The sequence below is a fragment of the Tachysurus vachellii genome, chromosome 23 (assembly GCF_030014155.1).
Source record: "Tachysurus vachellii isolate PV-2020 chromosome 23, HZAU_Pvac_v1, whole genome shotgun sequence".
NCBI lineage: Eukaryota > Metazoa > Chordata > Actinopteri > Siluriformes > Bagridae > Tachysurus > Tachysurus vachellii.
Genome location: NC_083482.1, coordinates 4,302,191 through 4,316,728, shown reverse-complemented (window position 1 = coordinate 4,316,728; position 14,538 = coordinate 4,302,191). Strand labels below are relative to the sequence as shown.

At 36.1% G+C, this 14,538-nt stretch overlaps 1 protein-coding gene across 6 annotated transcripts; it reads left to right on the top strand.

The window, feature by feature from the left end:
- Positions 1 to 3,118: 3,118 nt before the first annotated feature.
- LOC132838477 (cytoplasmic tyrosine-protein kinase BMX-like) lies at positions 3,119 to 14,428 on the top strand. Of its 6 annotated transcripts, XM_060858800.1 has the most exons (19): positions 3,119 to 3,184; positions 3,965 to 4,127; positions 4,382 to 4,501; positions 4,905 to 4,986; positions 5,091 to 5,210; positions 5,470 to 5,501; positions 5,585 to 5,766; positions 6,443 to 6,496; positions 7,221 to 7,259; positions 7,460 to 7,514; positions 8,111 to 8,190; positions 8,308 to 8,435; positions 8,696 to 8,758; positions 9,989 to 10,160; positions 11,150 to 11,366; positions 11,984 to 12,048; positions 12,168 to 12,286; positions 13,459 to 13,616; positions 13,879 to 14,428. In XM_060858800.1, exons 2-19 carry the CDS (start codon positions 3,987 to 3,989, stop codon positions 13,942 to 13,944), a joined length of 1,893 nt encoding a protein of 630 aa, XP_060714783.1. In that variant the 5' UTR covers positions 3,119 to 3,184; positions 3,965 to 3,986; the 3' UTR covers positions 13,945 to 14,428. The 6 variants fall into 6 exon arrangements, 5 of the variants coding, with proteins under 5 accessions (XP_060714783.1, XP_060714786.1, XP_060714784.1 ...); XM_060858803.1 differs by lacking the exon at positions 3,119 to 3,184 and having other exon boundaries at positions 3,963 to 4,127; positions 4,397 to 4,501; XR_009647644.1 differs by lacking the exon at positions 3,119 to 3,184 and having other exon boundaries at positions 3,964 to 4,127; positions 12,168 to 12,275.
- Positions 14,429 to 14,538: the final 110 nt, after the last annotated feature.

The window sequence follows — 14,538 nt, the reverse complement described above, 5'->3', positions numbered from 1 at the left end:
ATGCAGTAAGCCAGATGACGTCTAGGAAAGCAAACAGAAAGCACTAATTTTACTGTATGTCCCAATGTTGAGCGTTTTATTTCTCTTATACCACAGCTATTTGCCAACCATCTTCCATGATATCCATTGATAGTTCACTTTAAGGTTGTTAAACATATTATATAACTCACGTTAGAGTTGTGCTTAAAAGTTTGCATACCCTTAAACATTACCATTCATTTGGAAAATATGAGTTTTTTTCTTTTTTAAGGATAGTAGTCACATGAAGTCATTAATTATCATATAGTTGTTTGACTCCTTTTTCAAACCTAATGAGAACTGAAATTGCCTAAGCAACACTGATCAAAAGTTTACATATCCTTTTTATTAGTGTCTATGCATAAATAATCAGTGTGTTTCATGCCATTCTGTTATGCCTTACATATTAACTTGAGTCCTATGAGAAATAAAATACATTTGTATATGCTACAGTATATACAACTGTATATGCTGCCTACACGAAAATATACCTCATACTGTACCTTATAGTCAAATCTATCTACTGTAGTGTTTCTTACAATAAGATTACAATAAGACAAATAATTTGGATTATTACTATTTTTAAACAATTTTACTCAAGCTTGAACTGATTTGAGATTTCTCATTTTAAGATTTTTTTTTTTTGAGGGATTCAAAATAGAATGAGAGACTTGTAAATATTAGATACATTTGGCCATATTGGAAACAACAGAAACCTTAACTTCCCAGACTGCAGCGTGGCATACAAACTAGGGATGCACCGATACCACTTTTTCTCTTCCGATCCGATACCGATACCAGAGTTTGCCAGTATCAGCCGATACCAATCCGATATCGGTGTTCTTTTCTACTTTTAAAACTAAAGAATGTAAACAACTCGCTTAATTATTAAGATTTATTTGTTTCTGGTAAAGAAATACAAAAATGTGCATTACTGGATGAAAAATGAAAACACAAGAAACCTTAAAAAAGTATTAATGCAGTAGCAAACAGTACTTTTAACAGTCAGTGGTATAACAATCTAAACCATATATACTGCAATTATTAAATAAAATTATTTTCTGAAGAAAAGGCAATATTTTAAAGTGAATCTTCTATTAGACCTCTTGAAACACAATGCAAAATGTATTAAACAGTAAACCTTGCACTCATCAAAAAAAGTGCAATGCAACATTGCAACAACCAACGGAACAACCATGTCTAAGTATATAGACGTCACCAATGACATAAACCTGTTTCAGGATTCGCCCCGACTTTGTGCCGCTTACCTTCCGGGGCCGTGGGCGACACTCACCTCCGCGCCCTCTCCCCATCCCCCTTTGTCCTGCACCCGGTTCTCCCCCTCATCCTTTTTTCCGCTTAACTTGCGCCAACTCCATGTGTTCTTTTGCATAATGCTTCTGAAGATGCTTGATTAAATTTGTCGTATTGTAATTCGAAATACTACATCCACCTCTTGAAACTTTAACTTTACAGACATTACAATTTGCAGTGCTACTCTCTGCTGAATCAAGCGTAAAATATTTCCAAATGAGCGACATGTTTAACGCGCTGAGGTAAATGGAAAGGGTGTCTGCTAAACTTGCCTGTCTGTCGCAGGCGGTTGTGCAACATATTTCCTATAAAATGTATTATATTTTTTTTCTTTAATGCAATTTAATATGTAAGTGTATTTTTCTTATAAGTTCAAGCAATAGTCTATGGTGTTTGCTGTTCATTAATCAGCCACCACGGATATTGGATTTGGATCGGTCACACACCGCAGATACCTGATCTACTCTTGGATCTAAATGCTTGGATCTGCGTCGAAACCGATCCAAAATATCTCACCAGTATGTTTGGACTTGCCTGAATACTGGTGAATCTCATCTGTTCCCAATCACACACACTAACCCTGTATAAACAAAGGACTCTTTTGGAAGAAGTGCTCACTGTCTAACCAAGCCTTTTTTCACATATGCATTGATATTCATTTCACTTTGCTTCCTGTTTTTTTTTTGTTTTTTTTTTTTAGGATTTTGCCTGTGATTCACTGTCTGCTGATTGCCTCACTTTCTGCCCATCCCTGTTAATGATATTGCTATATGTTTTTACACTTGTTTTCCAGTTTCATTGCATTGCATTGAAACTGCATTTGCATCAGCCTCTAATCGCAACATGAAACAGTTGTAAGTAAAAAAGTAAATAATATGAAAAAGTACTGCAGATTTATACGACCAAGAACCTCATAACACTGAGGACGTTCCTGTGTTGGAGAACTTCCAGAAATGACGAATATGGAGACCTGAGGCAAAACAGGGTGATGTTATCTCCATTCACAGGGTGATGTTTGAAGTAGATAATTATCTTTCATTCATTAATCAGTGACATATAACACATTCAGGGTTTTTTTTTTTTTTGGAATGTTCATGAGACAAGTTAGTTCTTGTCATACCATACAAACAGTTCTCTCACCAGCCTCCCCTCTATTTTGTGTCAATTACACAAAACAATCATCTCAGCTCATCAGTTTACAGAGAAACTACAGAGAACACACTGCAGAGAACAATGTATTTCTCTGTCCTGAGGATTGTCCCATGCTGGGAAAATTTACAAAGAATCATGAGTGGTACAAAGCACTGACACATGAGACGTCTTCCATAAATGTTAAGACTTCATAAGCTCTCCTTTGTTAACACTCTATAACAATAATTATTATTAGTCTTAGAATAATATGGAGCGTGGTCCATAAAAGTGTCTGTGTATAAGCTGTTTCTCTAGAAACAATCTATTAGAGTGAACCAATTATCTTTATAATGTGAAAAAATTCATATCTTAATAATGTGAAATCTGTAATGAGTTGAAAAACAGACAGCATGCAAGGTTTGCTTTTTTGTTGTTGCTCGTGAAAGCCTCATCTTACTGATTTACCTGAATCGACATTGGCGTGCCACCAATGTCGGATGTTCAACTACTGTGAAACAGGTAGGTATGAGCTTCAGACAAAGCCCAGTCTGTTTCCTTTGAGAGGTGTCAGGGCCATGCAAATAGGTTAGGCAAACAGTAGCCTTAAGCCACACGGAAGCCTTTGTGACCCTGCACCATCTCTGAGCAGTTATCAGTAAAACTAATCCACATTGAATTCACTGCTGAGAAGCCAGACGGGTCATTCTTTCCACCTGTAAAGGTAGCACTATATATATATATATATATATATATATATATATAATTTTTTATTAATAATAACTGTTATGATATTAAATTGGTAGGATTTACAGTAAATAGTGTGGGCTAAGCAGTGTTAGATGCTCTAGGTCAATATAAGCACTTTAAAAGAGGATATAAAATATCTAAAAATGCTAAATATCTAAATCTTGTCCAGTTTTACTGTCTAGTCGACTTTTTCCTGATAATGAGGTTATGATAAACAAATTATATGAGTATACGTGATGTTGGAAAAAAAAAAATAATCAGCTTGAAATTGTCTTCTTTTGTTGTGTGTGTTTATGGCAGAATTTTATATATATTTTTTATTTTTCTGTAATTAAATATTTCAATTACTCTAAAGAAATCAGCCAAAGACAGAAAAACAAATACTACCAGCTTGAATAAATATATAAATAAGAATAAAAAGTCTAATAATCTTATACAGAAAATGTAAAATATTAGATATATAAATGTGGTTTTTATATTGTAAATTAAATAATTGATATTTTTCTTTAAATAAAGTTTTGGTTAATAGTGATATACAATATAAAGTTATGTGTTATGTAATTACTATTGCATCTTGTTAAGTCATGATTCTTTTTATGGTAATGAAAATTGGATGATTAAAATAGATTTTTAATTATATGTGGGGTTTGCGTTTGAGTGTTCCATGCAGCAGACATCATTCCCTTATCTGTTTAAAGCTGTGTGTGTGTGTGTGTGTGTGTGTGTGTGTGTGTGTGTGTGTGTGTGTGTGTAGTGCCTGTGCCAAAGTGGCTCAGATGAGTGAAGCCAAAATCATTAAGGAAGGCATCCTACTGAAGATGTCCCAGCAGAAAAAGAAAATATTTCCTAGGAACTATAAAGAGCGCCTCTTTGTCCTGACCAGCCAGACCCTGGTTTACTATGAACAGGAAAAAGGGGTAGGCCTTTTCCCCTGCAGGTTTACATACAAGACACTAATTTCCATTCAGCGTTTACTGTTTGATGATATTCAATATTGTCTGTAAATTATTCAGTGTAGAATTTTTTTGTATGGTAACAGTAAACCATTACTTCTTAATTAATCATTAGTAATTATTAATAGTGACGTTTGTTTATGTTAACTAAAGCAGTAAATAGTGTTAGTTTATGGAAAGTTTCCTTTGTTAAAGTTGTTGTTTTGTATACATTCTAGTTTTATTTTTCTCAGAAGAAAAAGAGAAAAAAAGGATCAATTCTGACAGAAAGAATCTGCTGCGTGGAAAAAGTTGAGCCGGAGCAGAACGCGCCTGAAGAAAAAAAGTTCCCCTTTCAGGTTCCATTCAACACACACACACACACACACACAGGAGAGAAATGAAATAAGAGTAGGTTGTTTACTTCAAATTTTGACTAGAGTTCTTGCAAGTGACCGTAAGTGATTACATCCTGACGTCTTTTGCACATGTTCAGCATTTTCAGTTCCTTTTATTAACAACACACATGCACACAAGGACACATACTACATATCAGCTGCAACTACATGTCAGCCTGGGAAAACCCTTCATCACTGTAGTGAAATTTCTGTAAAATACTCTGGCATGTTGTTTTAATAAACCCTAAATATATGCACTATTTCACCAAAACAACCTGAAAGCAAGTTTATTACAGATTAATGGTATCTAGACTGGATACATTAAAGTTATTAAAGGGAGCAGTAACTAATCCTTTTCCATTAGGTTGTGTATGATGAAAGCATCCTGTATATGTTCGCAAAGGATGATGCGGATAGGATGGACTGGTTAGAGTCTGTGATGAAAGGCAAGATGTTATTATATTATTTTTGCTTATGTTACATGCGACTATGAACATACTCAGATTTATCATACTGTATACATATGAAGTGTGTGTGTGTTTATACACAGCAATTCAGGGTAACTATAAGCTCTCTGCAAAGTACCACAAAGGATTGTGGGTAGACGGAGTATTCCTGTGCTGTGGCCAGGCCATAAAAAATGCTCCAGGCTGCTGTAACTGGCACCAAGGTGTGTGTTTTTTTGTTTTTGTTTGTTTTTTGTTTAGTTTTTTTGCCATTAGGTGTGTGGCAATTGATATTGTTGTAAATAAGGCTCAGTGTCCTCAGCTTTCAGGTGTTTCTTTCTAGGAAAATAAAACTCATGTCAAAAGGTCAGATAAAATATGTATACGGTCAGATAAAAATAAATTAAAATAAAAATAAATTAATTTTGTTTTAACTCACTGAATAAAAAGCAAAGTAGTTGATGCTGAATTGGTGAATTGCAGAATCACTGGAACTAAGAGCATCGTCTCGAAAGGTAAGCAGAAAATTTATATGATATGATGATGATGATGATGATAATTATGGGTTTGGATCAGCGTAACAGTGCTTTTTTTACAGCTCAGAGACAGAACTCATCTTCCTCCCATACCAGAAGATGAAGGCAGTGCTTGTGTGGAGGTTGTAGCTCTGTATGACTACACTGCCAGGAAGACTGGTGAGCTAAGTGTGGTAAAGGGGAACCGATATGTCTGTCTGGAAAAGAGGTCGGGTGACTGGTGGAAAATCAGAGACACTGCTGGGTAAAGGATTGCAATTCTCTCAGTTGGTAATAAGAAGAGAATCATATATTATGTAATGCTGTGAAATGATACTGCACAAACAAACATCAAACATAGTTCACTCAGCATAGGAAAAAATATATACAGTATAGGATGGGATGGAATTTTTTCTCATCTCAAATATCTGGTTTAGCCAAACTGAATGAGTTAGGCTGATAGCATAGAAAATATAAGCAAGAGTTCAATTAAAACAACATAATCTAAAGAAGCAATTTTACAAAGAAGCAATTTTAGTCTTATAGCTGGTTCGTTCTTCTAACTGGTATGTTTTTCTAAAAACTGCTAAAAGCTTAAAACCTGTATGAGGAGCTTGTCTTTAAGCTAGCTAGTTAGCAAACGTTAGCCAGCTACCTTGCTAGCTCCAGTTTTTTGTAGTGAAGGGAAAACTCACAGCAGTATGATTACTCCATTCTGGAGAAAGGCAGTAATTCTAATCATGATAATGTTTCTTTTGACCTGATTAAGAGGATAAGATATAAGTGGGAAGAGTCCTAAAAATCTATATATATATATATATATATATATATATATATATATATATATATATATATATATATATATATATATATATGTGTGTGTGTGTGTGTGTGTGTGTGTGTGTTTTATTTATTTTTTTTTAATTATCCGGTCTGTCTAGATCAGAAGGACTCGTCCCTTCTAATTTCATAGAGGAAGTGGATACAGACAACAGGTAAAGCAATTACACCAATCATGTTTTTATAAACGCCTCACAAAAATGTGATGTGTTTCTGCTAATGCAAGAAATTGTATATATTTCATGCTCGTAATTTACTTAAACTGTTTGGATTTATAAAACATGTTATTGTTGTTATTGCCGCATATCAAAACCTTTATTTGCAGTCATCTATCCCTGTCAGTCTGCTCTGATAATGCAATAGTAAAATCATTGATTTTTGTTTTACATCATGTTAGAATTTACTCCTGAAATGAGGCGTAAAATAAAATAAAAAAAAAATACATAAAATAAAACCAAGGAATATATATGTCCCAAATGATCAAACAAGGCAGTCAGTTTTGAAAAACCCTTTTTTTCTACAAAATGTGTTTCATTTTACAAGGGGTAAAATTAAAAATATTGTGCCTTGTTCTATAAAATATTATACATGTATAAAATATTACAGAGAGAAGCATGCAACAGTAAAAGCTTCCAAGAAGGAGAGGTCCAGCACATTAAAATTGAAGTGAATCCTTGAGAATTTTTTTGTCCATGTTTTTATTATCTTGTCCACCGGAGGGAGACAAATTTGGTTTGTTAAGTTTTTTATTTTTTTTAAGAACGCTACATAGGTATTCAGAAATAACAGTTTCATTTGGACATGGTTTTTTTTATTAATTAAAGAAAGCTGAGATAAACAAGATGAAAAACACACCTTTTTTTTTTTTAATATTTCTAGTTTGAGAGACTCTGTTGAAAACGACATAGAGATCTATACGTGAGTTTCATTTCCTGTTTTATTCACTGATTTTGAATATTCACTCAATATTGCATGTAAAATGAGAAATTGTACTTCTAGTACAGATTTCTCCATCTATTACTATACTGCACTCTGACACTCAGGGGAAAATGCATGAAAGAAAATGTTCTTTCAGCTAATTTGCCTTTCACTTGTTTTATTGACTTGAACTCATCCAGCTGGTATGTGGGCAACATGTCCAGAGTGAAGACTGAGCAGCTGCTACGGGAGAAGGTGCGTCAAAGGGTTCATATCTTTTCTTACCTTTATCATGTGTCTCTCATGAGCACTTACCAGCCAATATAATAGGAACAAGGGTTAAGGTGCTAGATTACCAAATGGAAGGTTGTGAGTTTGATTCCCATGTCCAACAGGCTGCCACTGCTAGGCCCCTGAGCAAGGCCCTTAACCCACAATTGCTCAGTTGATAAAATGAGATAAAAATGTAAGGCCCTGGATAAGGGTGTCTGCTAAATCCTGGAAATATAAACAGAAATGTGACAGATGAGCGGATTTTAGTTAATGCTATAGAGGTCAGAGAAGACTAGACTGGTTTGAGGTTACATGATGGTAACTGTAGCACTTTTCGCAGCCATGGAAAGCATCTTAGAACACACAACAATTCAACAGCAGGAGAACACTTCAGTTTCCACTCCCATGAAAATTATTACCATTGTAAAAAAAAAAAAAAAAAAAGGCACTTGTTCCATTCTGCATGATTTTATCAAAGCAGAAGTACACAGTATGTTTCTATTAAAGTGGCCAGTAAGTACACAATCATTTCATGGTCTTTTCACTGCTTCTTTTCATCTCATGTTCTTTTCTTAAAGGGTAAAGAAGGTTCCTTTGTGGTCAGAGATTCCAGTCAAAAAGGAGTATACACAGTGTCGCTGTTTAGTCGAGCACTAGAGTGGGTACAAATGACTTTTTTATTTTAGCTCCTACTTACCTGGGAGCTACAAACCCCCACATGTACACATAAACCACATCCTGTCATCATACCTGCAAATGTTTGTTGTTTTTACAGTGAGGTGAATGGGACTGTACGCCATTATCTCATTAACGTCAGCACAGAAGGGCTATATTACTTAGCAGAAAACCACCTTTTTGAGTCCATCCCCCAGATGATAGAGTATCATCAACACAATGGAGCAGGTGTGGGACGTTTCTTGTATTATTACCTCAGATATCCACTACGGAAATTTCATGTAACTTTATGGTCACACAAGGTTTCACTACTTCACATTATTCATTGTAAACTGAATCATGTTAGATGAGTAAATTCTTTACAATTGTTTAAATGTCTTTTGTGTTTGTTCTGCAAACTGTTGCGTAGTCGATATTTCATGTCACTCACTCACACAGGCAAGTCTTGATTGTGCTTTGGTGTGTGAGTATGTATGTGCTTTTTTTAGGTCTGCTGACAAGACTGCGGCTTCCTGCTACAGAAACCGATCTCACACCACAGACTGCACAGGGTGAGGCAAGCACATGAGACACACATAAGTTATAGTCCAGGATTTTATCACACATCATTATAAAGACAACCATAGGGCCGATGAACCAGGATCATGGCTCAGCTTTTACACCAAGTCTGCATCTTGGTTGTGATACTGTTTTTTTTTATACAGCATGTCTGTGTGTGATGTTGTGAAACCCAGCTAATTAAAACAGTATATTCCCAAATTCTCTTTCTTTACTGGATGACATCACCGGCATGCTGTAGATTTGAGCTGCTGCTGAAATCATAAATATCATATTCAGGGTTTCCCGCAGAAAATTTGTTAGGTAAGGAAGGTCGTAAGGTGGTAAGGTGGGCGGGGCTTCTTTGTGAGATAGACCACAGACTCTGTACTACGTTTAACAACTATTAAAAACAGGCAGGTGCAACCTAGCTAGCAGGTGAAGAACTCAAACAACAAAATCACCAGCTAAGTTACTTTAAATTTGCAAGAACTAGGGACTAATACAATAGCAGGCTTAAATAAACCCAAAACATAAGTCCACTTACAGTTCTCACGCACACGCGTTTTATCAACTGGCTAGTTATCGTCCAGACAGTGACGGACCACGTCTTTCTCTCATTTCGCCCGTGTGGTGCGCGTGCCCGCTCGCGGTGTGAAGCGCGTCCGCGCTATTCTCCGAGATGCACTTGTCGGCCAGCGGATTTTTTATTTTTTTTTGGACGACCTAGTTAAGGCGGTAGGGTTTCCCAGCTTAGGTGGGCCGCCCGAACTGCAAAGTGCTGCGGGAAACCCTGATATTCATGTTCAGTGCTTATCTCAGGAACAATGTGAAATGTTGAACAAATATGGAGCGACTCAATGCAGCCAACTTGGGAGTGACAGTAGAGCGCACACAGCTTCACATATACAGTATGATGCAGATATACACTGCTGAATTTAACACACAAACACCAAATGCCCCTCTAGAATGCTTCATTTTAGCAGCAAGGCTGAAATGCACCACCCAATGACAAACATTATTTCTATAGCAAACAGTAATAGGAGCTCTATACAGTAGTATAGCAAGTAACAATGAATTGAATTAAAAGAAGCTGCACATGTATTTCTAACGCTAATTGACAGAATAAAAGAGGAATATTATTAAAATGCAAAAACATCCCTCTTTACAATTAGCAAAAGAGCTGTTTCATTTCATGTGTGTGTGTGTGTGTGTGTGTGTGTGTGTGTTCTGATTGCATACAGGCGTGTGGGAGCTGAGTCGAAAAGACGTGCGTTTGGTAAAAGAGCTCGGCAGCGGCCAGTTCGGCGTGGTCCAGCTCGGTGTGTGGAAGGATGAACACCGAGTAGCTATTAAGATGGTGAAAGAGGGCTGCATGTCTTCTGATGAATTTATAGAAGAAGCCCAGATTATGATGTAGGTTTCTCTCATGTTTGTTCTTCTTCGTTCACTTCCCTTTTTAAATGCTGACTGACATTAAGGCAGCTTAGTTAGTATGTGTGATTGTGGTTCAGGAAATGTTCTTAATCAACATTAAATATCGTTTTCTTAGATATTTGGGGATTTCATTGTTAAAAAACAAAAACACACAATGATTTACTAAAACTTTATAGCTCTTGTTTCACAGCGGTTACTGTCAGGTTTCATTTACAGGAAATCTTTCACAAATCTTTGTTGCTTACACTGCAAAGCGATATAGAAGTCATAAAGTCATCAAATCAGGCACTGTAGCAACAGAAATAGGGAACATGTCTAAAAATAACACCTTCATTTGATTTCACCTTCACTAGTGTTTCATAAATTCCAGGAAAATATGAAATTTATGGTGTGATTTAAGGCCCTTTTTTTTATCTCAACCACCAACCCACGTGTGGGAAACAGATGCAAGCAGGCAGAACATGACCCTGAAAAAAGGTTACTGTTAAAAGGTTATTTTGAATGAAAACAGTCAAGGATTTTCTTTTTTTTTAACCTCCAGTCCAGATCACATGTTGTGTGAGAAAAACAAAAAATGACAGACAGAGTGATGGTTTGTCTTGTGAGTAAATAAAAAAAAAAAAATCAAGAGATTTACGACATGATGAAAATATTTCACTGCTTCTATTCCAATATTGCAATATAACTTACTGTAAAAACCCAACATGACTGTTGTTGGGACATTTGCTTGTGCATGACGCGATGTCCTAGATGAGTGACGTAGCTGCCACCGGTCAAGTCACGCAAACTGCTTCTTTGTGTTTATTCTATAATGTAGTAAGTGACAGGCATATATTAGTGAAATTAAAGCTCAAAATGTGAAAGGTTAAGTCATGTTAATAATCGGACATTCCTTCTGAATATAATAATAACACATTGTGTGTGTCTGTGTCTGAATGTGTGTGTGTGTGATTCACTCTGCTCTCAAGGAAACTCAGGCATCCTAAGCTTGTGAGGCTCTACGGTGTGTGTACCGAGTGCTTTCCCATCTACATTGTGACAGAGTTCATGAGTAACGGCTGCCTGCTGGAATACCTGAGGCATCATGGGAAAGAGCTGCAGCCTCAGCGTCACCTCAGCATGTGCCTGGATGTGTGCGAAGCTATGGCATACTTGGAGGATCAACAGTTCATTCACAGAGATCTAGTAAGAGCACAAAGGACAACCTAATGCAAGTCCCTACTGTCGTTTTAAATCTACGGCTACAGACATTTCTCTCTTTTCTCACCATTCAGTGAAACAACGATATTAAACAAAAATGGCGATTGTAGCTGCCGTAGCATGAATGATAAAAGGGAGCTAACTTGTTGAAGATCTACAGCAATAAATGCAACCATAATTACAACCTGACATTCGTCATACCACCCTGTGATCATTTGATTATTTTGTGTATAATAGCACACCACTTGTCCTATCTAGGGCCTCAGCCTCTCAGGTGACTTTGGGGATACCATGTACAGTATGTCAGTCTGTCACAGGTCACACTTACACACATTCACAGGCTACAGGCAATTTAGAGATTCCTGCAGGAGGAAACCGGAGTATAAAGAGGAAGCCTCCGAAGCACAGGAACCACCTGTGGGTGTTGAGGCACCCTGAGGGTGTGAGGCAAACCTGCTAACCTCCAAGTCTCCAAGCCCCCTTTTTATTTAATGTTAATACATTTTTTAAACCTTGCAGTTAAAGCTATGTTGTTGTTATAGAAATACAACCATCATGTTCAGAAGGAAGATCTTTTACGAAGTTTCACTTTTTTATTATAGGCTGCAAGGAACTGTTTGGTAGACAAAGACCTATCTGTCAAAGTGTCTGACTTTGGAATGGCAAGGTGACAATTGCATACAGAACACACACCACCACACGTTAACAGACACAAACTCAGCTTTGTATGTATATTTGTGTGCTTTAATGTATTTCATGTGTTTTCTTCCTCCTTGCATGCTGTAGATATGTCCTGGATGATCAGTACACCAGTTCTGTAGGTACAAAATTTCCAGTCAAGTGGTCCGCCCCTGAGGTTCTGAACTACAACAGGTTTAGCAGCAAGTCTGATGTGTGGGCATTTGGTTTGTTTTTCACCCTACTTTTTTGCATTAAAATGTTTTTTCTTGTGCCTCACCAAGAATATACCACAGGGTTGCACCCACGTAAACCACAAATGTCACTGTTAATATTAGGAATGATTATCTAAACCGCTATATTATTGCTAAAATTAGAGGGAAAAGTAGAATAGTTTCAGCCAGGGCTATTTCTGAAACTTTAAGTGACTTGGTGACGGCTCAGGTTTTTTAATGTATGGAAGCTTGAGAACTTTTAAATCCAGAAATGTTTTCATTTTTGTCTTACCCTTTAGGATTCCTTTTATAATGTATAATGTCCTTTTTATGTTTTTCTAGGCTCATTCATTAATAATTTATTGAGTAATTTCTTGTTATAATTATAGAAATTATAATCATGCAAAAATAGAAAACATTACAATACACAATACAATTTTTTTATTTATGTATTTATTTATTTATTTATTGCTAATTACAGAATTATTGTATTATTACAGCACATAATAATTCGAATACATACATAAAGTAACATTTAGCTCAAAGATATCTTTAGCCCAAAAGGGTTCTTTCTTGTCAGTATAGATTTTTTGTGGTTAAGCATTCTTTGGAGCTTATTAAAGAACCCTATGTTTTAATATAGAACCCCAATGAACCTTTTGTCTCAGAATATAACACAGCCCCACAGTTTAAATTCTAGTTCCCCCAAAACTGAAAAAAATCGCATGTACTGTAAACAAAAGTAGGAAATGACTTCTCATCAGCCTGAGTTAGTCAAATGTTAAACACATTAACATACCCAAAGCAGAGCAAACTTTTACAACTATCCCAGGATAGTTGAAAAAAGAGATAGTGTGAGACTAACAAACAGTCTGCAGTGCTACACCTTTAGTGGTGAAACAGGATCTCTGTTTGTGGATGAAACTCTATGAGGTTACAACATAACCTAAATGTAGAAGTTGTGCGATGAATGCAGAAGTTCTTCCACAGATAAACGGCTGAAGCCCATGCCTTTTTTCTTACAGGTGCTTTTATACTTTCATGACGTTTTTTAAGTGACTCTTTATATACAAATTAGAGCTAGAAACACTTTATATGCAAATGTTTTCTGCACTGCATTGATATTCAGTGATGATGATGATAAAGATAATGAGGATGATAACAAAGCTGATTTTCTTGTGTAGGGGTGCTGATGTGGGAGGTGTACAGTCTGGGCAAGCAGCCTTATGAGCACTATGATAACGCACGTGTAGCTGAGAGAGTGATGCAGGGTCATCGCCTGTATAGACCCCAACTGGCTACAGATCAGATCTACCAAGTTATGAAATCATGCTGGCATGAGGTAAAAAATTTTTGCACATTACATCTTTCTCTTTTTCTTTCTCTCTAAAAACATTCTAAAAACACTCAAACAAAAGATATTGCTCATTTATGACATTATGACAGCTCTTATCTCCTACTTTCACTTTCCTAATTCTTTTTTCCTCAATGCTTGGTATTCTCTCTGTCTCACTTTCTCTCCAAATAAGAATGACCTTTAACTGAAAAAATCATGCAAACCTAAATGCCATAACACGTGTCATTCTCTCATTCTCTTTTGACAGCTTCCAGAGGAGAGGCCCAACTTTCAGCAGCTTTTTAACGACATCACTGCTTATTGTAGAGGATGAACAATGATGTAATTAAATAAATTCTGCTCTGCTGACACTGCTGTAATGTAACTGGTATTTGTATATTTGTATATTGTTGTTATTCACACACTCACAATGAGAAGTAGAGAAGAGTTAATAGTTAATATTGTAAGAGTTACAGACTTAATTATAGTACATTACACCTTCATATCCTCAACCTAAAGGGTAGCATTTTTTCTAGAACCCACAGACTAATGGGGTCAATGACAGCAACATATTCTTTCCTGTTTTCACAGAACAACGTACCTGCTCTGTTCACCAGAATTTCTGACTAAAATTAGCTTGTGTCGCATTTCACGTACACGTTCTCTGGTAAAAGCGAAAGCAGTGTTTCCGTTCGTAAAAATGATTATTCATATCATTTATGTGATTTAATTAAAAAAAGGAACTGTAAACTCTGCATAAATTCAGAATAAAATCCTAATTTAAAAAGTTAAAATAAATTTTAATCGTTATACCCTTATTTTGCGTGTCTCCTTTTTTATTAAAGCCTTTAACCCTCTTATTTAAGCCTTTAACCCTCTCCCCGAGCTTGGATTCTTCCTTGTATGTGACTTAACATATTGTTTCATG

Bases quoted from the DNA above. Each gene is read 5' to 3' on its own strand.
- LOC132838477 (XM_060858800.1), top strand. From the start codon at position 3,987: ATGAGTGAAGCCAAAATCATTAAGGAAGGCATCCTACTGAAGATGTCC. The intron at 4,987-5,090 runs GCAAGATGTTAT...GTTTATACACAG, and splicing joins GTTAGAGTCTGTGATGAAAG to CAATTCAGGGTAACTATAAG. The intron at 12,049-12,167 runs GTGACAATTGCA...TGCATGCTGTAG, and splicing joins TCTGACTTTGGAATGGCAAG to ATATGTCCTGGATGATCAGT.